The sequence below is a fragment of the Myotis myotis genome, unplaced genomic scaffold (assembly GCF_014108235.1).
Source record: "Myotis myotis isolate mMyoMyo1 unplaced genomic scaffold, mMyoMyo1.p scaffold_m19_p_3, whole genome shotgun sequence".
In the NCBI taxonomy this organism is placed as follows: Eukaryota; Metazoa; Chordata; class Mammalia; order Chiroptera; family Vespertilionidae; genus Myotis; species Myotis myotis.
In genome coordinates, this window is record NW_023416335.1 from 195,274,924 (window position 1) to 195,299,885 (window position 24,962).

At 39.0% G+C, this 24,962-nt stretch overlaps 1 protein-coding gene and 1 non-coding gene across 2 annotated transcripts in view; both read left to right on the forward strand.

Moving 5' to 3' along the window:
* Window positions 1–24,962, forward strand: part of CFAP54 (cilia and flagella associated protein 54) — a 252,382-nt gene that overhangs the window by 127,784 nt on the left and 99,636 nt on the right. The window contains exons 39-46 of the mRNA XM_036301177.1: window positions 554–662; window positions 6,956–7,108; window positions 11,263–11,451; window positions 13,319–13,406; window positions 13,911–14,120; window positions 17,478–17,544; window positions 19,795–19,977; window positions 22,619–22,705. Coding sequence (XP_036157070.1) covers window positions 554–662; window positions 6,956–7,108; window positions 11,263–11,451; window positions 13,319–13,406; window positions 13,911–14,120; window positions 17,478–17,544; window positions 19,795–19,977; window positions 22,619–22,705 — 1,086 coding nt within the window. The remainder of the gene's footprint in view (window positions 1–553; window positions 663–6,955; window positions 7,109–11,262; window positions 11,452–13,318; window positions 13,407–13,910; window positions 14,121–17,477; window positions 17,545–19,794; window positions 19,978–22,618; window positions 22,706–24,962) is intronic.
* LOC118652272 lies at window positions 14,770–14,874 on the forward strand. Its single transcript, XR_004966534.1, has one exon. It is a non-coding gene; the product is annotated as a U6 spliceosomal RNA (small nuclear RNA).

Sequence of the window (24,962 nt, forward strand, 5' to 3'; positions counted from 1 at the left end):
CTCAAGGAGTGGGAAGGGAGCAACAGGGAGAAGAGGATCTTGGACCTTTTAAAATAATTTCCTTCTGTTTAAAAATGTTTCACTTTCAGATATTTTATAATTTTAGCACTCAAGTATCTGTTAGAAAATAAATTTTTAAAATACTATAGGGGAAGTTAGTTCTGAAAAACTTCATCAGGGAAGTTTAAATTGTGTTAATTATGAGTAGGGTGGAAAAATCTGCCATTGGAAAAGCAGCCTATATTTTAACTATGTCTCAACTTACATAATGGGAGATATATTCAGGCTTGCAAATTTATAGACTATCTGAAAATTATATTCTAATTGTTCTACATAATTTGCCTAATGCTCTTCCAGCTGTGCTGTACTAAAGAAATATGAAAAATTATGTGGCTGCTTTTTCCCCCAAAAGTCTCTGCGAGTTTTTATTTGTATCATCCTTTTGTCTCTCTTTTTTATTTTTGACAAAAGAAAAATGAGATGAACATTTTAAGCAAGCCAAATTTTGGGTTATAAATACCTAAGTTATATTTTTCCATCTTTCCTTTTTAAGATAACCTGCCGAAATTTTATTGGGAAGCAACTCAAGATTAATTCTCCCCCCAGTCAACTGATAGACACAGAAAACGACTCAGATTTCCTCCAAAAGCTCATTCTTTCAGGTGAGTACCAGTTTACCTTGAAACTCTTTTAAAGCAAGGTTTGCTGTTGCATTCTGCTTGACAGATCTTCCATAATTAAAATGTTTGCAGGGGAACTGGCCTTGGAGAGGAGGGTGGAACACCCCGGGCAGAAGGGGAGGAGAAGAGAAGAAGTTCACATGTGGGAATGTTGGTAGGTGGGAAGAGCAGCAGTTGAAGGCATTCTCAGTGGGTATTGAAGATTTTCTTCATGAAGCAGTGGTTTGAAAGCATAGCCACGGCTGATAGGGTAGGAGATTTCAGAATGTGAAAGAGTGGACTGGCCCTTGAGGTAAACAGGAGAAGGGAAGATGGAAGGGCTGCATAGTAGTGTAGAGGGTCCAGTAGAAGGAGGTTGGTGACCACAAAGTTTAGGTTTTACTGTCCAGGATAAATCCAAGTATCCCCTCATATTCAATAAACAGTTGAAGGATTCATGTGGTCATAATATGTTACTAGTTCCAGTCAAAGAGTATGATTCTTCCCAGGTGTGTTCTCCTTTTCTTGATCTTGTCTGTTAAAACTCTGGAGATCCCCAAATTTGGAATCCATAACTCAGAATGTGACTTATATTATCCCCTACATCCTAAAAAGGGACTGGCAGATGTGAGAAAATGTGTCAAAAATGCTGGTTATCAAAATAATGACTACCATAGAAGGGATAGAAAAGACATACCTAGTAAAATTCTAGACCCGTGTGACAGTAGGTGCTTATTGGTGATAGAAGAATTATGTCAGAAAAGCACTGTGCCTATCTGTTGTTAAAGCTCATTTGGAAAGTCAAGGTGGTGGACAGGCGGGAAGGCAGGTGGAATCCGGCCACAGGGATCTTTTGGGTTGAATTTCAGTGGTGGTGGAGGTATAAGCCAGTTTGAGTAACGGTTAGAGCAGGAATATTTGAATGGATAAAAACTTAAAGAATATTATAGTGGCAGGCACTATATTTATCACTTGGCAACCACTAAGTGCTTTAATTTTTGCAATCTTAGTAATAGGTATTTTTATGCTTACATTACAGATGAGAGAATGAAATGTTACTAGTAAGTACTGGAATTGTGATTCAAACCCTGGTCTGATTGTTTAGCCCATAAGTGCTCCACTGAGCACTGATCCTCATTTGTGCCCTTTCAAGTTAGACTCTACTCTAACCTTATATCACTCAAGAAAATACATGATAGATATCAGTGGTCATGGGAAGACAGATACTTTCTTCTGACTAATTATGATAGTATGGTAATTTTTAGATGATCCTGCATATTAAATACAGGTTTCACATTGAGTTATTATCATGAAAATCTTGGCATTCAGATTATAGCTTTATAAGACTCTCAGATCTCTTGGAGCAGTATTTTGGCCCACACTTTTGGGCTTATTTGGCAAATATTTAGGATGCTGAATTTTTTTCAGTGTACTCAACTCAGATCATTAACATATTTATAATCATGGTTGGTCTTATATATGTCACCACAACTTGTTTGCAAGTCTTTTGAAAGACCAAGCATATTCTTGATGTTTTCCACACCAAATTGCTTCTTTCGAACATCATATATTTCCTTTTGGCATGATAGCATTTGTTACTAATGTTTGATACATTTCTTTCTCCAGAACAGATGTTGTAATGCTCCAGTGCCTAGAAACATTTGGCGTTCTCATTATTTAAAAGCATTCCATTCTCCCTCTAACTGTTTAATAATGCATATGTAATTTGGGAAGGTCTCTGTAGGATTTGGAGAAGTGAGAATACCCTGCTTTATTGATTATTATTTGTATGGATGAGTAACTTGCCTGCTTGTTAAGCTTCATAGGGGAGAGAACTCTGTGGCTATGTATCTTATTGGAGCTGTGTTTGCATTCTGTCTGGAGCCTCATTCTTGAGTCTTGACCTTATTGGTAGTTAAGTTTCCTGATAGGGTTGTTCAGTCTTCAGGTATGTTGGAATTTTCAGGCCTTTGGCAGGTGTGTTTTATTACGGTCTCTGGACATTTGGACTGATGTGACCAAATGTGTAGAAAGCAGCACAAATTTTGTGTACTCCCTGGGAGTTTTCCTTTGTGGACCCGTATTCCAGGAGCGATTGGCATTTCAGTTTTAATGTCGACACTGGTACACTGAGAGACATAATGATTCTCTTCATTTTTCTTCCCTTCTTCCTCCTCCCACTTCTCCTTATCTTCTTCTTCTCGCCTATTTCAAACTGCTGTGGCTTTGAAATAGCTTCTTGAATTATCCATGGGAATTTTCATACAGGAACCTCCCTGAGACAGATGTCAGGATAAGGCCTCTGAAGCTGATATTTCCTTATTGCTTTTTTTCTTTTAAATCTCATGTAGGCAGCCACAAAATACCAAACAGAACCCTAATTAGACCATAAGGAAAAGGTACAGTAGGGCTTGAAAAAAGGAAAATCAAATAGCACAGTAGAGTTTAGAAAATAAAAGAATGATTTATGAGTAGATATTTGATAAAAGTAGCAGGAGGATAATTTTATTCTGACCCCTATTTTAGTGATGGCAGTCACTTCCCCTTCTTCCTGTCTTCTTGGCACTGCATGCCTTTATGATTTCTGTTGTGGAATGTAAGCTCTGTAAGAGCAGGGAGCGGGTCTGCTTTGTTCATCTCCTTAGTGCCTAGCCTGGTACTGGTAAGTGTTAATATATATTTTAAAAACTCACAGTCATAATGTGATCCTCCTTCTATTGAATGCTTACTCTATATGGCAGGCACTATGCTGACACTTCACACACAGGTAAAAAAAGTAACTTTCAGAGGTAAATAATATTCACCCCACTTTTTTTCATCACACTTTTGACAGATGTTTGAAACAAAGGCCTAGAGAAAGTAACTGACTGTCTCAAAATATTAATATGTGAGGGCTCCCAGCTTCCTCCTGTTCCTCTGCTGGCTTCTTTCCCTGATCTCACTCTCTAAGGAGAAACAGATAAAATCCAGGTGCATGAATTCTTGCAAGAAAAACAGAGCAGAAATTTATAATCTTCAGGGTGGTGTGCATAAGGGTGGCGGTGGGAGGAGTGGGAGTATACCTTGTTCAGGATCATGCAGGGCCGTGCATGCTTAGGCGAGAGGGGACTTGAGGGAGCCTGATGGGGACAGGACGGAGTACCAGCTTGCAAACATGTCATGGTGACACGTATAAGGCCCACCATGCTTAGAAACATGCTAATGATCTGAGTTTCACTGAAAAAAAAAATCACCATTCTAAAACTTTCTAAATAAGCCTAAAAGTGTGAGCCAAGATACTGCTCCAAGAGGTCTGAGAGTCTTATAAAGATCTCTAAGCTGGATGCCAAGATTTTCATGATCACAACTCAGTGTGAAACCTATAATATGCAGGATCATCTAAAAATTACCATATTATCACAATTAGTCAGGAGAAAGTATCTTCTCATCACCACTGATATCTAGCATATTTTTTTCTTGGGTGCTATAAGGTTAGAGGAGAGTCTAAACTGAAAGGGCACAAATGAAGATCAGGCCTGGTAGCTCAGTGGAGCACTTATCAGCATGCCTGGTGGGAGAGGGATGGTGGAGAGTAGGAAGGTAAAGGGTCAGAGGTGAGGTAAAGTCTAAAAATTGAACATTACATTTAGCCACATTGAAGAGCTTTGGGATGGAGTGATGGGGAGGGGGAGGTCTGATTTAAGTGGGTTCAAGAGTGAATGGGAAACAATGAATACAGAACTTTTTAACGCGTTTTGTTGTAAACATGGTGCAGAGAAACAAAATGGTATCTTGAGGGGAAAGTGGAGTCAAGAGAAAGGTTTTTTACTTTTTTAAATTAAATTATTCACTTTTTATAAGTTCAAATATAGTCACCATGCCCCAGAACTTATAACTGGAAATCTTACCTTTTGACCATCTTCACCTATTTTGCCCATCCCCACCCCACCCCTGGCAATCACCAGTCTATTCTATCTGTCTATGTGTTTGGTTTATATAGATTCCACATGTGAGGTCATACAGCATATGCCTTTCTTTGTCTGACTTATTTCACTTACCATAAAACCCTCAAGGTCCATCCATGTGGTCACAAATGGCAGGATTTCCTTCTTTCTTATGTCATTGTATATATACACCACATTCCCCTTCTCCATTCATTTGTCGATGGACATTTGAGTTGTTTCCCTGTCTTGTCTATTGTAAATAATGCTGCAGTGAACATAACATTTTCAATTTTTTTTAAATCAGGGAAAAAAACAGCAAAATTTTCTGCTGGGAAATATTCAGCACAGAGAAAATTAATGATTTGGGGAAAGGAGAACTGCTGGAGGGATGATGTTGAGATATAGATAGGCATGGGTGGGTATACTGGTGGGGGCTTGTGGGAAATCCCTTTAGATTGCTTCAGGTTTTTTCAAGTGAGGTAAGAAGCAAGATCATTGGCCCTGACAGGAGAGGGAATAGGTAATTCCCACCTCTTTTTCGTTTTCCCCCACATAGCCAATTTAACCACTTTTCCTGCTGCTTCAACAATGGAAAGTTCCGTGTGTCCCTCCTTTGTTTACATTGCTACTGCCTTTGTCAAGTTCAAATCACACAATGTTGTCAGTCTCTCAGCCACCAACCTTCTTCTATTAAAGTCTGCTGTCAGCTGATGTACAACTGTCAGCTGACTCTTCCTAAAACATCACTTTCTTCCTGTCAGGGTTCTTCTCAAAACCCTGGCTCAGCTCCCCAGTAAAGAGGATGAAGGGCATTCACTCAGTGGGGGCTTCAGGCCCCTGGCAAACCCTTTTTTATTCAAGAGGACTGGCCATGGCATCTCACTGTGACCGAATCACCACCCTTACTGCTGCTGCCAGACCTCTCCTTGCACAGCTAGCTCTGTGACTAGAGGGAAGCTACCAGACTTTTCTATGCCTTATTTCCTCATCCTACCTCTTACAGTTGTGTTTAGGGTTTGATGAGACTTTCGAGGTAAATTATTTAGAACTAGAGGCCCAGTGCATGGTGGGGTCCGTTGGCCTGGCCTCCAGGGATCAGGCTGAAACCAGCTCTCTGACATCCCCCAAGGGGTTCCAGATTGTGAGAGGGCAGTTTTCGGGTGACACACCCCGCAACTGGGCTCCCTCCTCTCTGGTTCTGGGTGTGTCACCCGAGAACCGCAGCTGCCAACTCACCGCAGCTCAGCAGTTCCTGTGTTGAGTATCTGCCCCCTGGTGGTCAGTGTGCATCATAGCTACTGGTCAGAGCATCTGCCCCCTGGTGGTCATTGCACATCATAGCTACTGGTCAGCTGGTCTGCTGGTCACTTAGGCTTTTATATATATAGATAGTATCTGATATAGTGTAAGTGCTCAATCAACTTCAGCTATTCTTATTCTAAGGATCTAAACCCCCTTGCCTCTTTCTTCCTAACCAAATCCTCCCCATCTTCTAAGACAGAGTTGGCATACCTTCTCTCTCATGAAGTCTTCCTAGCTCACCTTTTCCTCTCTATGCTGATCTCTCACCTCAATGTTTCCCTTGTTTTAGCATGTAAGTAGACACTCTGCCAGTGTGATTTTAATATGCCTATGTCAGATGTTTCATCTCTTCAGCTATCCTGTAAACTCTCGAGGGCAAGGGTATTGCCTCTTAACCTCTTATAGCTGCATTCCCTAAAAGTTGCAGTACTCTCAGGACCTCAGATTTTTGCAGGGAGTATTCAGACTATTCAACTTGTTAAAGAAGCAAATTCCTTTGTTACTCTGTTTGAAGTCTTTATTTCTTGTTTTGTTTTGTTGTTGTTGTTTTTTTTGTGTGTGTGTCTGCTTCATGATCATCTTTTTTGCAGCTTAATTCTTGGATGGTCATTTCCTCTCCAGAGACCTTATAGCAACTCTTTTTTATCAGGACTGTTTGTTGGTTTCATATTCTATTATGACCCCATCTTCCTTTCCTCTGTTCCTATATTAGAAAGTGTCCTTTTCTTTTCTTAAGAGAGCAGTTGCCCATCTCTAAGCTTTTTTGTTTTCTCTCTTTTCTGTAGGCTTCATAAGGAAAATTGACAAGATCTAAAGTTTTTGTGTTTTCTTTTTTTTTTTTTTGCATTTTATAAGAATCAAAAGTTTTCTAAGGTGTGTTTGTTTTTTTTAAACAAACTTTCAAACATACAGAAAAAATTACCTGAATGTTGAAATACCTGCTACATACCTGGAGGCTTTGAATTTAGCAGCTTTAATTTGGGACCAAGAAATTCTCTGAATTAGTCTTTTGCTACTAGTTTGCTTGCTGATGTATTTCATCCTGAGTGTTACTCTTCCTTTTCCTTTCAGAATACAGCCATGCCAAAGGACTCCTCTCTGTGCCCGTGGATGTGACAGATACGTTGAGATGTTTTAGAGAGACTTTGGAAAAGTCCAGATATCATAACAGATCAATCCGACACAGCAGAAAGTTGCTTTCGTTATTTCTTGCACAGACACAAGGTAAAAATACTTGCTCTGTATCCCCTAGTCATTACTTAGATGGGGATGCCACCTGCAGATCTACCTGCCACAGGTGCCTCCTCCCCCCACTTCCATGCCCACTCACTGCTGCCTTGCACTTTCTTCCTGCCTAGTGGATCACATCATCTCTCACTTTATTCCAACCAAGGCACTGTCTCATCTGCTTTTATGCTTCCTGTGAAACTACCATACTCCCTGTGTAAAGGGGATACAAAAACAATATTTGTTAATGCTTTGACTCTGTACATCTATGGTTTTACTATTTTCTATGCAAGTATTGTGCTACAGTCTTGTTTAATTTTCATGAGTAGGTGAATTGATTCATACTGAGTTAACTAGAATTTTTTTATCAAAACATTACTTTATCAGTATCAAAGAAATTAGTATGTTTTAATATAAGCATCATTAAGATTTCTCATTGATGGATCCAAGATGGCATCTGACAGGATGGCAGGCTGCAAGGTAGTGTGTGATTGAGAGAGCTAAAGGAGAGTGCATGGACATCCATGAAGTGAATGTATTTGTGAGTGAGGGACAGTTTTATTCCACAGGCCTATTGTGGACTGGCGGACGGGCTCCCCTGGCCAGGTAGCCTCTACTACTGCTGACATCTCTCCCTGAGCGGCCAGCTCTGCTGCAGAGACCGCACCATTTTAGAGGGGAGAGTGGCTGTGATCAAAAGCCCAGCCTTACTTTCAACCAGGAAGACCTTGGACACCTCCTGGGACCCTACAACCACAACACCCAGGGACCTCTGTAAACCCACAAACATTGAGACTCCAGCCTCCCTGACTGTGGGTGCCTAAAAAGTTTGTCCAGGGGGAGACAAGGTGGCGACCAAATACATGGATGGGTTCTGTGCCTTCTCACGGAGCAGATAAAAGGAACAGCTGAATCAAATAACATCTACCCAGAATTGGTGAATTAAACACAGCTGGTGAGGCAATCTGTGGATGGAAAGGTCAGAGATCGCCTAGAGCAGTGGTTCTCAACGTTGGCTGACCATTAGATCACCTGGGAATGTTTTTAAAATCCTGATTTCTGGGCCTCATCCTTCAGAAATTCTGTTTCTTTGTTACTAATGTTGTGGCCCCACCCCATAACAAAGAAACAGAATTTCCGGAGGATGAGGCCCAGAAATCAGGATTTTAAAAAGATTCCCAGGTGATTCTAATGTGCAACCAAGGTTGAGAATTACTGGCCTAGAGAGAGTCAGCGCAGGAGAGAGAGGGAGCTACATAACCAGACACCCTGAGAAGAGTGAACATGGGGAGACAAAGAAACAGTCTTCATAGGAAAGAAAAGGAGGAATCACTGGAAAGGAAGTAAATGAAATAGAGGCAAGTAATATGTCAGGGAAAGAATTCAGAGCAATGATAAAGACACTGAAAAGGATGGAAGACAAATTCAACAACATGTGCAAGAACCAAGAGGAAATGAAGAAGAAATGAAGAATGACATCGCTGCAATAAAGAACACAATAGAAAGCATCAACAGTAGACTAGAATAAGTGGAGGACTACGTCAATGAGCTAGAAGAGAAGGTAGAAAAAATACCCAAGCAGAGCAGCAACTGGAAAAATAAATTAAAAAACAGGAGAGCCTAAGGGAACTTTGGATCACCATGAAATGAAACAACATCTGCATAATAGGGGTAACAGAAGGAGAGGAAACTGAGCAAGGATTAGAAAACCTATTTGAAGAAATAATGACAGAAGCCTTACCTGGGATTAGGAAGAAAAAACTCACACAAGTCCAAGAAGCTCACAGAGTCCCAAACAAGATGAACCCAAAAAAGCCTACACCAAGACACATTATAATTAAATTGGCAAACACCAATGACAAAGCAAGAATCTTAAAGGCTGCCAGAGAGAGACAGAAAATTACCTACAAGGCATCTGCCATCAGACTATCAACTGATTTCTCAACAGAAACACATCAGGCCAGAAGGGAATGGAATGAAATATACAAAGTCATACAAAGCAAGGGTCTGAATCCAAGAATACTGTGTCCAGCAAGGCTATCAATCAAAGTTGAGGGTGAAATCAGGAGCTTCACAGGCAAAAAAGTACTAAGGGAGTTTATTACCACTAAACCAGCAATGCAAGAAATGCTAAAGAGTGTGCTGTGAAAAGAAGAAATAGGAAGGGAAGAAGGAATACAGGCATAAAGAATAAAAATGGTGACAGACAAATACCTATCAATAATAACTTTAAATGTAAATGGATTAAATGCCCCAATCAAAAGACATAGGGTAGCTGAATGGATAAGAAAACATGACCCATATATCGGTATCTACAGGAGACCCACCTCAGAGTAAAGGACTCACACAGACTGATGATGAAGGGATAGAAAAAATGTTTTCAGGTGAATGGAAGTGAAAAAAAAAAAGCTGGGGTAGCAATACTTATATCTGACAAATTAGGCCTCAAAGTGAAGGCCATAACAAGAGATAAGAAAGGCCACTTCATAATACTAAAGGGAGCAATTCAACAAGAAGATATAACTCTGGTAAACATATATACACCCAATACAGGAGCACCCAAATACATAAAAAAACTTTTAGAAGATAGCAAGAAACAGATCAACAGCAATACAGTCATAGCAGGGGACTTTAATACCCCACTAGCACCACTAGACAAATCCTCTAACTAAAAATCAGCAAAGAAACATCAATCCTAAATGACTCACTAGATCAGATGGAATTGACATATTGAGAACATCCCACCCCAAAGCCGCAGAATATACATTCTTCTCAAGTACAAGTGGGTAATTTTCAAAGATAGACCACATATTGGGACACAGGCAAAGTCTCTTCAAATTCAAGAAGATAGAAATCATTTCAAGCATCTTCTCAGATTTCAATGGCATACAATTAGAAATCAACTACAATAAAAACAATGGAAGAAAATCAAACACCTGGTGGCTAAATAGCATGCTATTAAACAATGATTGTGTTACCAAAGAGATAAAAGAAGAAATAAAAAGCATAATGGCAACATATGACAATGAAAACACAACAATCCAAAATCTATGGAACACAGTGAAAGCAGTCTTGAGAGGGAAGTTCATAGCTCTACAGGCCTACCTCAAAAAACAAGAAAAAGTTGTAATAAATTATCTAACCTTACAACTCAAAGAATTAGAAAGAGAGCAACAAGAAAAGCCCAGTGTAAGCAGACGGAAGGAAATAATAAAGATCAGATGTTCTCCAAGCCAGCTGCCCTCTGCAAAAACCTATGATACATATCCATAGATTTTGGTTGTACTGTTAACAGACTCATATTACATTACATTAACTCTCCGTATTATGTTTAAAGTTCTTTCAATTATGGTATACATTGACAATGATTAAGGTAATAAAAAAGGAAATAAAATTCCTAAGAATGGTTTATATCAACTCACTCTGAATCATAACTGGTACCAAAATGTTCTTTTGAAATACTAACATATGAATCAAATATTCATGTGAAATATGGTGTTGAAGGAGAGCTCTATAGATACCCTGGACTGCCTGAAAGATGAACCAGTGGGGCCTAAAGTAAATTAAGCCTGAAACATTGCTGGAGGCAAAAATAAATAAATAAATAAAATAAATAGTGTTCTACTTTGAGCACATCATGAGAAGATAGGCTTCTTTGGAAAAGACACTATGCTGGGAAAATAGAATATAGAAGGAAAAGAGGAGACCAAATATGAGATGGATTGACTCCATAAAAGAAGTCATAGGTATGAGTATACAGGAGCTAAGCGGAACTACCTAAGTGTTGCTTTTATCATAGAGGTCTCTGCCCAGAGGCAAACTCACATCTTACTCTTGGAAGCTCTTAAAAAAGGGGCGAACCCCAGTGGTTTTACTTCCACCAATCCCCAAGAGAAGCAAAGCATTATATCAGCATTTACATTATGGCAAAACTGTGAAATAGCTTGAGCACAGAGCCAATCCACATACATGCGTGCTCTTAGAAATGATTCTAGATACTAAGTTTAAGGAAACTAAGTTCCCAAATTGCAAATAAGTCTTAGCTACATACAAAATCTCTCCTCCCTTTCCATTTCTATACCTTCTTCTTCACCATAAACTTCCCTTCTTTTTTCCATTTTAAATTTCTTACTCATTTTCTTCATGATTAGGAGACAAAGGAATAAACACCAGATTTGCTGCTGGAAAGGTGGAATTTTGCCTGGGGACAGAAGAGATGCACATGCCCACACCCCCCGACCTTTCTCAGGAACACTTCAGAGTTTTCAGTTCAGTGGAGAAAAGCAAACTTCCCTATTCACAGCTCGGACTCGTAATTTCTTCATATTATGAAACTATTGGTAAGATTTACTCATTGTGTATTTATTTTCAATATGATTACCTGTATTACATTTGGTCCTGAAATTATATATTTTTATTGATTTCAGAGAGGAAGGGAGAGGGAGAGAGCAATAGAAATATCAACGATGAGAGAGAATCATTTAATTGCTGCCTCCTACACGCCCCTGACTGGGAATCCAGCCCACAACTCGGGCATGTGCCCTGACGGGGAATCGAACCATGATCTCCTGGTTCACAGGTTGATGCTCAACCACTGAGTCACACTGGCTAGGCTTAAATGTTATTTTTAAAAATAGAATTAAAGAAGGGGTGAAAGAGCCTAAAATAGAATCTATTTGTCATACCTTGCAGACCGTGCGTGACAGAACAGAGTTGAGACAAGAAGCTTCCAGCTCTTTCCGTTGCCCACTTCCCCCAGCCTGGCTGCCACATTGCAAGATCTTAGGCCACCCTTCTGACCATCCCTCTTTAGTAACTTAATCTCTCATCCTCTGGTCAGGATGTGGCCACTGTCAAGTTCTTGTGCTCTGCTCCAGCTGATTTTACTTTCTTTGTCTTTCATAAATTCAGCAGTAGATACTCAACCCATATTGTAGACCCAACATCTCCTATTTTTTTTTTTTTTTGTAGCAGTCATTCTGAAATTCCCCCTCTACTCTCTGGAGTAAAATTTACATTAAATATATTCTTCCTACATGTATTATTTCCCCCCAAAATCAATGTGAAACTCAAGTCACTTTTCAATAAATGCTATTGTTGGTATGTAAGTACTCAAGCAGTGGAAGGCACAGTGAAGCAATCAGATGCTCATACCCTGTGTGTAGGACCACCAGGATGTCACAGCTCCGAATGCTAAGTGGTTCGTTGTTGTACTGGTGACACGTGGCGTCAGCAGTGTTTATCTTGGCGACACAGTTTTCTAAAATAGGAAGTAAATCTAGGGAAAGTTCTGAACAAAACAGAGTACCACACTGTGTGGTTGCATTTCTGGCAAATTCAGAGCATTTTGAAAACATGCACATACACCCTTTTTTGTGTAGAATGAAGTTAGGTGTTAGAATAATAATATTGCAAATGGGCTTCTCATCTTTTTCGTCACTGTGGGTGAAGGTTCTGTGCTTTGCAGGCCATCCAGTGTCTCTGGTCTTCACCTACAAAATACCAGGAGATGCCCCATAGTGATGACTAACAAAACCCTTCCTAAGACTTCCAAAATACCTCTGGGGGAAGTACAGCCTCATTAGAAACCATTGCCATGTCGGTTGGGCATTTTAGCTACATATTCTTGAAAGCATGCATTCATCAGAACCCCTCAACCCCTACACCTACCCCCCAAATTCAGGTGATATTAAAAAAATTTGCTTTTGTGCATTTGGGTAAAAGGAAGAATCTGATATGCTGTAATCTTGTCACATCCCTGCTCAAGGTTTCTCTTCTAATATAGAATAACATCCACATTTTTTCCCACAAGGCATTCAGATGCCTCTGTAATGTTACCACGACTTCTTCTTCACCCTCCCAGGAAAACCATGCTTCACCCTCCCAGGAAAACACATGTCATCTCATATATACCCAGCCCTTTCTCCCTTGCATGCCTTTTCTGCCTTTCTACTTGCGTGATTTTTTTTTCTGTTTCTCCATGTTTCTTACCTATTGTTAGACCCAATCTCCCACTCCACAGTCTTTAAATAGAACATCATTTACTCTCTTTCTGTATATATATCATGTGACATTTGAAGGCACTACTAGTGTGCAGTTTGCTACCGTACACAATTAAGGAATAATACAGTTTAAAGTGTTCTTGCAAATAGAAAGGAAATCTTTTTCCGGAACTGATTTTTGTCCTTTTACTTGATTAAAATACAGATGTTCTCCAAGCCAGCAATCAAAGAAGTCTTAAAGTTCAGGCATTGCATCAACTTGGAAGTCTTCTTGTCTTCGCAGGAAAGAAAAGGTAGATTTTTTCAGGAGTCTACAGAACGAGAGAAACCTTTGTTTGAAAAACACTTTTTTAACTGTGAAAAAATATTGTCTTTTGTAATTGCTAGTTCTTCAATAATATTACATTGCTACATTTATTCATCAAATTCTACCTAAGAGAAATGGTTATGCATATATAATATACAAATGATATAGTTTTTAAAAATATTTTTATTGATTTTAGAGAGGAAGAGAGAGGGAGAGAGATATAGAAATATCAATGATGAGAGAGAATCATTGATTGGCTGCTTCCTGCAGGCTGGGGATTGAGCCTGCAACCCAGGAATGTGCCCTTGACCAGAATTGAACCTGGGATCCTTCAGTCCACAGGCTGATGCTCTGTCCATGAGCCAAACACCTAGGGCTGGTATAGGTTTTAATTAAAATGTTTCTTCAGTGTATTCACCTTCCCTTTTGGAAAGATTTAATGATACAGGTCTCGGAGAATGGAATGCTCGATGCTCTGTTTCTGTTCTAGGGCTGCTTTTAAATGCTGGTGTCAAGCTCTTGATGACATATTCAGAAAACAAGATGTGCTGCATACATGGAAGGAGTTGGGCACTGCGGTCACCAATGCCACCAACAGCTGTTCACCTCCACGTTCCAAAGACTACAGTGAGGAATTCCTGTCCAGAGTTGGCATTTGGGGATGTCTGCAAGGGGCGGAAATATCGGCAAAGATAGCTCAGTGAGTGTGACGATGGAATGATCTGCATGATAGCTAATAGCTTCACTCTAAATAATCCAGGATAACCTCATCTTAACGTTCTTAATTTATTCACATCTACAAAGTCTTTTTTATTGTTTTTGTCATGCAAGGTAATGTGTTGATAGGTTTTGGGAATTAGGACATGGATATCTTAGGACATGGGGATCATTATTCAGCTTATCATCACATAACATGTGAAAGTCTGTTGCAATGCCTTATACCTAGGTAGCATCACAAATTATCTTTTTTAAAAAAATATCCTTACGATACTCAGCCAGTTTCTCTGGTTGGTAGTATATCAGTATATCCATGAAAAAACAATATCCCAAGACTTTGTGAAGTACTTTTTTTTTTCTTTTAAAAAAATGTATTTACTGGTATATTGACTTCAGAGAGGAAGAGAGAAGTTAAAGAAATAGAAACATCAATGATGAGAGAGAATTCATCGATTGGCTGCCTCTTACACGCCCCCTACTGGGGATTAAGCTTGTAACCCAAGCATGTGCCCTAACTAGAAATGGAACCATGACCTACTGGTTCATAGAAGAAGTTCAACCACGAGCCATACCGGCTGGGTGCAAATGTCTTAAATATTTGATTAATGTGAAAAATTTAAAAAGAAGGAGCAATATTCACTTCAGCAGCACATATACTAAAAGTGGAACAATAAAGAAGATTAGCATGGCCTCTCCACAAGGATGACAAGCAAGTTCGAGGAGTGTTCCATATTTTTAAAAAAGTATGAAGGGGTATAGGTACATGTTTCCTTCACCTCCCAGTTATATTACATTTATTGCTTACCTATAGGATGTGACGTGGTGGGCAAAAACCTGCATAGCATTTTGAGCTGCAAAGCAAATTTTTTAAAAGAATAACTAGTTAATAATCACATTGTTTTAAGAGAATTAGCATCCTTTAGCAGGGGAGGTAAGAAATTACCTAGTTAAAAAGTATTAAACAGTAAAGTATTAAACATTTTTAACAATGTTGTGAAGTTGATTGTTTTGCACTCCTGGGAAAGAACTCATACACACACACATACACACACATACACACACACATGCACACACACATATGCACATACACAATCCCCATACAAGTCTGAGCTTGTGACTTAGTAGAGCTTGACAGCAGAGAAGAGAAAGGTTGATAAAAGTTCATGGCTTGAAAAAGAATTGCTGCAGCATTCCAGCCATTGGGCACCTCAGCTTCTCTGAGCCCCTGAAGTTATTATCTACTGATTTTCAACCAACAGGAAGTCATTTCTGATTGTCCAGCTGCAGGTCTGTCTTCCACAGGATAGATGATACTCCAGGGGCCTTGGCTGTTCTCAGAGGATCCCTGACCAGAGGAAACTCTTCTCCCTGCTGCTCAGAGGGCAAACCCCACACCCAAATATCCACATAGAGAAGCTGAACTCAGATAGATGTTAATTAATTAATATAGTCAACTAGAGGCCCAGTGCATGAAATTCATGCACTCAGAGCGGGGTCCCCCAGCCTGGCCTGTGCCCTGTCACAGTGCAGGAGCCCTGTGATCGATCACCCCAAAGAGGTAGGGCCTGCCCACCCATCCAGGAATCCTCGATGGATTGCCCCAAAGAGGTAGGCTGGAGCCAGGGGTCCCACCTCCTGCTGTGTGGAGCCGGGAGGCGGGACCCCCCGAGCCCCCAGGCAAACCTCACCACACGAAGCTGGGAGGCGGCAGGACCCCCAGGCAGGCTCCGTGACATGCACGCAGCATCAAGCCCAGCCCCCCCTCACCTGCACACCTACTGTGCACGCAGCCATCTTGTGATGGCGTGAGGGCATCACGGCATGACGACTACTTAGGCTTTTATTAGTAACGATACGGTGAAACCAACTGGTTTTATCTAAATAAGACTTAGATGAAGGTAATGTGGTTATAGCTTTAGCTGTGAATTTTAAGACCCACATGAAAAGAAATTCAAACTCTTCTACTAGACTTAACATGAGACAGCAGTAAATTCAGAGGCATTAACATAATCTTTGGTGGAGAGACTTACTAGTGTGTCCATAATGTACTGCTGGTGAGAAAACACACTGTTTCATTTTTTGGAAGGATTATGTAACCACTAGAGGCCCATTGCAGGAAGATTCCTGCAAGAATAGGGCTTCCAGCCGAAACCGGTTTGGCTCAGTGGATAGAGCTTCGGCTTGCGGACTGAGAGGTCCCAGGTTCGATTCCGGTCAAGGGCATGTACCTGGGTTGCGGGCACATCCCCAGTAGGGGGCGTGCTGGAGGCAGCTGATCGATGTTTCTCTCTCATCGATGTTTCTAACTCTCTATCCCTCTCCCTTCCTCTCTGTAAAAAATCAATAAAAAATTTTTAAAAAAAAAAAAAAAGAATAGGGCTTCCTGCAGCTGGAGCAAAACACAGAAGGGAGCGAAACCCACTGAGGCAGGTTTGTTCCCACTCCCAGCCGCTGTGGCTGGTTTTGCCCTCCTGCTCCCAGCTGCTGTGGCTGGGTTTCTCCTCCCACTCCCAGCAGCTCTGGCTGGGTTTGCCCTCCCGCTCCCAGCTGCTGTGGCTGGGTTTCCCCTCCCACCTCTGCAGCCTTGGCTCCATTCCTGTCTCTGCTGCCTCTACTTTGCTCCCTTATGTAGTGCTTCGCTTCTACGTTGTCTTCAGTCTTCGCTCCCAGCCAGTATATGCAAATTAACTGCCATCTTTGTTGGCAGTTAATTTGCATATCATGCTGATTAGCCCATGGGAGGCATAGCGAAGGTATGGTCAATTACCATGTTTGTCTATTATTAGATAGGAGGATACTCATTAAAAACTTTAAAATTGTACACTCTCTCCCCACCAAAATTCCACTTCTAAGGATTTATTCTCTAGAACTAATGGGACAAGTGCTTAAATATGTAGATTCCAGTGTTTACCTCAGTATTGAACAAATCAAAATGGTATGAATACTTTTATATTATGGTATGTTCATATGGTAAAGATACTAAAGTTCTGTAAAGTAATAATGTGGCTCATTATGTCCATGAACATAAAACTTGTTTATAAAGTTATATGTATTGCATAATTCTAGTCTTAATATGTATGTTTATAACTAGAAAAATGTCTGGAAGGAAATGGGCCAAAAAGTTGCCACTAATCAATGTTTAGGTAGTAGGATTATAGGTGTTTTTTTAATTTTATTTTTTATCATTCTCAGTGTTTTAGATCTTACAGGAGTATGTAGCACCTTCAAAATAACAAAGGCTACTTTAATTTTGGAAAGTCTGTGAATATGAGATGTATTTACATAAAATATTTTTGAGAAATAGTCTATGAATCAGTTTCTTTTTCTTATACTTCCTTAGATTTATTAAGGTGTTGGACGTTGAGAAGAGATCCAACTGTTGCATTTTGTCTGCATTACTCTTTCAGGTAATATTTGATGTTTATCTTTCTACAGTAGCATCACCATTAACTCAGTAAAAAATAAAAATAAAATAAGGCTAGTAGTTTATCATATTCATGAAACGTCCAGGTAGGAAAATAGCATGAACATTGATTACATATCATAAGCCCATCTTTCCTTCTGTGGCTGAACCCCCATATGCTACTTTCACCTTTAGTGCCCAGCAGAGTCTGTTTTCCCCGTGGGATTCCAAAGGAGTTTTTCAGATAAGGAAACTGAGACTCCGGTCCTTAGTAAGATCATGTTGCTTGTGAGCAGCAAAGTTGGTCTGGTTGCCTTAGATTACCTCGTCCCTAAATAAAGTTTTGCTCGATTCCAAGATATCAAGTATGCTATGTAATGAAAGCAAGAACTAGGTTGAAGACCACAGAAGTATGAGGAGTGTTTGCAGTTCCTAAGATTGGGGTTTGACTTTACTGGAGGAAAAAAGGAGCTTTTATCTGAAATACAAGACATTTTCAGATTCAGGAATGTCACTGGGGCCTTTGCAGTGTACTGAAGGTTCTGTTTACTTTGAAGTATGGGCGCCTTGTTCTGTGTATCACAGGAGTCTGATATGACAGCTGTATAGATAAGGTCTTTGGGAAAAGTTTCTCTGGATGTAAGGCCAGACTTTTCGGTTTTCTTATGTTCTATTCACCTCTTGCCTGAGCTTCAAAGGGAAGAAGGGGAAGAGACGAGAGTGTAAAGGGAACAATAACCTGATTCCACCTCCACATATTGCATCCTTTACCTACTCTACCTCTTGTTCTTGAAAATAATGCAGTTTATGTTATAGAAAATAAGTACAGTTGACCCTTGAACAACTGGAGGATTGGGGGCATGCTGACCCTACATAGTCGAGAATGTGTGTATAAGTTCTTACTTCCCCAAAACTTAGTTGCCCCTCTGTATCCATGGGGGATTGGTTCCCCCACAGATAGTAACTTCTATGGGCGCACAAGCCCCTGAATAAAATGGTGCACATCAGTGCATGTAGTTAGCCCTCTACATGCAATTCAAAGGTCAACTGTAATTTAAAAATAAATGTCAGTTTTTGCTTAATGTGAACATATTTCTTTTTTTTTTTAATATATTTTATTGATTTTTTACAGAGAGGAAGGGAGAGAGATAGAGAGTTAGAAACATCGATGGGAGAGAAACATCGATCAGCCGCCTCCTGCACATCTCCCACTGGGGATGTGCCTGCAGCCCAGGTACATGCCCTTGACCGGAATCGAACCTGGGACCCCTCAGTCCGCAGGCCGACGCTCTATCCACTGAGCCAAACCGGTTTTGGCGTGAACATATTTCTTAATAATACTACACCTAAATTAGGTGGCAGGATTTATTTTTTAAAACCTGTTGATTCTTTTTATGTTTTCAAAGCAAATTTATAAGATTAAAAATTTAAACAACTACCTAGCATTTTAGAGTAGTTACCTTATAACCTTAATGAGTAATCTGATGAAAATTCTTTCCGATATTTGCATAAGATAATTTTAAATGCATTTGTCACTGAGAAGTTTTAATTTTTTTAATATAATATAAAAAGCACTCCTAAACATAAAATTTGATTTTGTGTATTCATCTTATTTCTCAACATCTAGTAAAATGTTGGTCAAATAACTTACTTAAGAAATACTGGTCAAATAAAATAAATCACTTTTTCAATTAATTCAGTTAAAATTAAGAATTACCTCTACTTGATTTAGGCTTCTGAAATAAGCTGTTGCCTCCTTTACTTATAGGTTGATAGAGTAAAAAGAACATCGTTTTTTGTTGTTTTTTTTTTAGTTAAATAGATATGACTTTGAATCTTCTTTCTACCACCACTAGCTGTGTGACCTCAGATAAGTTGCTCAAGCCTCGGTTGTTTCCTTTGTGAGATAATAATCCTGCTAGGGGTTGGTTAAATGAGGATTAAATGAGATAGTGTTTATAAAGAATTTGCCATAATGCCTAATGCAAAATCATCCCTCTCAAATGATAACAATATAATGATAATTTCTCTTGAAAATAATATGTATCCAGTTACCATAGGATTTCAAAGGCAACATCAAAAGCATTTGGAACCTCTGATGCTGATAATATTAATGATAAGTACTGTTTATTACAGGGTAGAGTGTGCTAGGCATGTGCTAAGCACTTTAGGAAGTAATACATGTCCTTGTCCTTCTGTGCCATTATTGTCAATGCTATTTACAGCTTTTTGTCTCACCTTTTATCATCTTCAGGGTTTGCTGAGAACCACACTTCCACATCCTAAAGCTGAACGTTGCTATGCTCAGTATGAAATCACTCAGCTTCTCCCAGGCATCGAGCTCTTCTCAGATATATACCGGGCTAACATTTGCTCTGTAGTTGCCAGTCTGTATTATGTTATACGTGAACTGCACTTTGCTAAGCAAAATATAATCGTAAGTAATTGGTAAAATTAATAAATCTTAATTTGCTGTGGCCTTATTTTTTTGCCCACTTAACCTTATTCTTTTCAAAATTTGTTAATATTTGTTAATATTTGACAAATTTGTAAAATTTGTCAGCTCTTATTTACCTTTGAAACTCTATATTCAAGATTCTTATCTGTACTTCAAAATAAAATATATTAATTGAGATTCTTTGACATCATTGTTTGCATTGCTTTGGGATTCAAAAGCAATGTCTGTTTGATTTTGTTCTCTTTTTACTCTAGTTTACCTTCTTTTCTTAAGATATTTGGTGAAATTGATTTGCAGAGGTTCTCAACCTTCTGGCCCTTTAAATACAGTTCCTCATGTTGTGACCCAACGATAAAATTATTTTCGTTGCTGCTTCATAACTGTAATGTTGCTACTGTTATGAATTGTAATGTAAATATCTGATATGCAGGATGGTCTTAGGCGACCCCTGTGAAAGGGTCGTTCAACCGCCAAAGGGTTCACGACCCACAGGTTGAGAACCGCTGGATTAGAATGTTTCATTATTCTCAAACAGAAGAATCTAGTGCACATGTAACTTAATGCATTGCCATGAAGATCACATCAGTACCCAAATTATGAGGCTATTTACTTACTGAGATAAATTTAGCTTTGTGTCACTTGTCTTTTCTCTGGTAAGGGTGTATTCTAAGGAAACAACTTATTCTAACTGTGAAATAAAAGATAGATACTTCTTAATATCCCAGGAAATTAAAAAAATTCCAATACAACTCTTTTTTTCCTTTGGGGAAATGAACCACAATATGTATATACCATAAATTTGAAGGTGATTGCATTTTGAAAAGAAGTTAGAATGTTTTAATTGTTGGTCATTTTATATTTTCCTCCTTGATTTTATTTTTCCTATTTTCCTCCTATATGCTCTTTCCTCTACTTTTGTATCTCTTCTTTCCCCTGGTTTGCTTCTTAATATCTATTCTGTTTCCTTTTCTTTCATAATTTTTATACCTACTTTCTTTTTTTTCAAGTATTGTTTTCTATTCTCTTCTAAATTCACTCTCTCTCCTTGTATTGAAAATATTTATTTCTCCCTGATATGAATTGTTAAATTATAAAGCCATGTGTTAAAGTATAAAGGTAGATAAATGCTTTTAACACTTGGCATATTTGGCAAGAAATTGTTTATTAGAAAAAAATAACAAAATGGTGCTCTTCTCATTGTTAAGGGGATTCATTTCTGGATTTAGAAAACAGTTCTATCCCCTGGGTAACCTTTAGCTGTCTAGTCATACTCATATATAATACATATCACTGCGCTGGAAAAGAAATGAGACTTTTTTTTCCCTCTGAAGCTTAAGAAATTGAGAAAATTTTTCTGAATAATTGAGCAATTGGCGGCAATAACATGTTGTGGTTTTATTTCTCACTAAAGAAAAGAAAATCTCAGAGGTAATAGCCAACTCATTGTTTTGTGCTGCATTAATTGTAGAAAAAAAGGTATTGTGTTGTTTTTATTGCATAATTGTAGAAAATTGTGTTGTATACTGTTTGAAACGTTTAAGATCAGTTCTAATCTTTTTTAAAGCTGTTCCTATTAGCAGCTGCCAGTTGACTGACAGAATCTTCTTAGCTGAACTTCCAGGACGTGAACAGTTTCCATTTTGTGTGACACTACCCCCCAGAAGCTAGGTAGCTAAGGAGCCTGCTGTCACTGTGAAATTTGGTCTGGGACCCATTGTTGTGGATTCATGGGAAATAGTTTTCTAGTTAATGGGCATCCTAATTATCCTTCTTGCTCAGTCTTCCTTTAGTGGGCAGGACCCAAGTTGTAGGACCTAAGGTGAGCTTCAGTTTTGAGTTGAGATCAGGAAGAGCTATTCCGAAGTCTAGGTGAAACTGCCCCTCAGCACCAGTGTCTAGCAGTGGCTAGGTAAATTGAAATATTGATAGTCTGAAAAAAGGAAATAAATATCGAAAAGTCTGGAACCCTTCATGTATGTATACCTGTGAAATTTCAAGAAGAGAGTTGAACTTTGGGGTTAATTCTAGGAAAATAAAAACATTATGTGACGAGTAAGCTTGGGTTTTAATCAGTAGACTATACACTCTTTGAGGGCAGTGGTGTGTTAGATTTTTTTCTTATTCAACAGTGCCTGCCACAGAATAGGCAAGTGATAAATATTAGTTTTTGATACAGGTATTCTAATTAGAAGACAAATAGCTGCTGACACTGAGAGGAATACGTAGGTGCCATCAGGGGCCATGGATGTGAGTTCCACTGCTTTAAATTTGGCATTGATTTGGTAGGTCTAACAAATCTTGAATGTTTCCACAGTCCTCAGTGATTCCTACATATGTGTTGAATTAATTTTTCAGGGAAGATAATTAACTGCATTTTTACTTTTGGAAAAGATGTGCAAGCCTAGGGTTTGTGTACCAAGCAGCATGTACTTGGAATTTTAAGTTCTGATAAAATTATGAAGCATATGCTAGGAAGAACATTTTACTTACACCAAACGTTATAGTCTCCTTGCATGGAAAAAGCAATCACTATTTTACACAACATCTCCTACATTACTTGGCTAAATTTTATTAGTCGGTTATTAACTTGATAAAACATGTTTTGCTTTTCTGTTGGTAGATTCTGCCTCTCCTTGCATTGTACCAATATTTTGTTGCTGGAATTTGCCAAGACTTGGTCAGAAATCTAGAAGTAAGAATCCTCAAGGTATGTTACAAGTTTTTTAAAACATTTGATATTCTTGAACTGTTAAAGATATTGCCATGAATTAATTTGGTTCTAATACTCATAATAATAAGCTGTTAATAATATGGTTTACTGATATTAAAAAAACTTGCCCATTATTATAATAAAGTATGAGAAAGAGCCAGTTATAAAGGTTTAGATGACTTTATGCTTGGGCCCCAAGTACAGTGAGGAACAGCTACACCTGGTAACAAGGCTCGCCCAAAACCAGTCAGTCTAGAGATCACCACTTCTGAAGCATTGGTTTACTGAAAGAATGGAGACTAATGAGTCAGTTTTCTGAAGTTTCTGTGAAACTTTTGCTAAGGATCTTTATGTATGTTATGGTACACAGAATTTTTAATTGCTCAGAAACTTGAAGTGACAAAACACACAGGCACTAAATTACAATTAACTATGGAACCTTAGAGTCTGCTAAGGTTCTCTGCCTTCAAGGTTCATGTGCAGTTGGCTTGAACCCCATGTGGAGTGGGAACCTCTAGCACCTCATTCTCTCTGCCCCATTTGTCAGTCAACTATGGTCACCAGCTCCCACTTTTGTTGAATTTGTTTTGTACATGGATTATCTCAACATTCAGCACATTTGCTCCCTCTTCTGTATGTCCTCATCTCTAATATGGAAGTCAGCACTATTCCATGTCACACACACACACTTCACCTAAGGCCTTTATATCTATACTAGTGGCCCCGTGCATGAATTCGTGCACCAGTGGGGTCCCTCAGCCTGGACTGCAGGATAAGGCCAAAACCGGCTCTCCGACATCCCTCAAGGGGTCCTGGATTGCAAGAGGGCACAGGCCAAGCCAAAGGACCCCACTGATCGGCCGGACCCCAGCAGCAAGCCCACCTCCCGGTTAGAGCGCCTTCCCCCTGGTGGTCAGTGCACGTCATAGCAAGTCGTTGAGCGGCCTTAGCATATTATTAGCATATTACGCTTTGGTTGAACGGATGATAGCATATTAGCATATTAGGCTTTTATTATATTGGATTGAACTTTTCAGAAAATTGGAAACACAGGAAAACTTAAGATGAGGCAAAACAAACAATTGGAAATAAAATATTTGACATCGCGGAGCTTACAATATTTTTTGGCCAACATCTCTTTCTTTTGCCTCCCAGCCCATAACTTGATCAGCTTTGTGCCAGTAAATGTTTCACAACTCACTCTAAAAAAAGCTCTGATTTGTAGCATTTAAAATTTCCATGGTGTAAGTACTGTTACTAGAACTGATGTAAGTCTACCAGTTGGTCATTACTGAATGTGAATTTGGGACAAGACATGCAGTCAGCTTTTATAATTGGGAGTGAGTGGGCTATACATACTACTGGCTTAATCCTCCTCCTTCTTTGGAAATGCCCTCTACCCTTCTTCCCAAATTTTTCCTGTTTTCTGAGTGAAAATTAGAATTCTCTTTAAACTCTTCTCTCCATCCAGACCCTGCCCTTGGGCCTATGTTTTCAGACCCAAATAGTTCATCACATTCTGTTTTTAAATAGAGGAAATACCTTACCTAAGAGGAATTCTGGTGCTTATTAATATAATCTATTTTAATTTGGGAATAAATAATTCGTTATTAGCCATGGTAATTTATGAATCACCATTACTGAGTTACTGAACTCTTAAAGAGTTCTCCTGCTTTTGAATTTCAGTAACACTTTAAAAAAACCCGGCATACAAGTTTTCTCTCTCTTTTTTAAAAAACAGTGTTCTCTTCAAGATTGCCAAATTTTTGAATGCTAGGGCCTGTATTTATTCACATTTTAGTCCTGTATAATGTCTTGAGTAATAAATTCATATACTTGATATTCATTAATTAATTATTGAATTGAATTTAAAATCTATAGACATTTATCAAATGCCTATTGGCCACACTCTCCTTAGTGTTTAGTGGAAACTCGCCTTGAAGGCACTTGGTAAATATTTATTGCTTCACCTGGGAAACAACCTTTATTGAGTACCCCTTATATAAAAGCACCATATAAGTAACTCTAATCAAAGAAATGTAACCCCATGGCCCTTGCTTATAGGGACATAAAAACAAGGCGGAGAGACAGGACGTAACACACAAAACAGTAACGTGTGCACCTTCCACTGACCATTTCCCAACGAGTGTGATGAGCACTGTTCTCCAGGAGTTTGAAAGAGGGGAAGATGGTTTTGCATCTCTGTCTTTCACAAAGTAGATAAGATTTAGGCTTGAAAAGAGTAGATCTAACT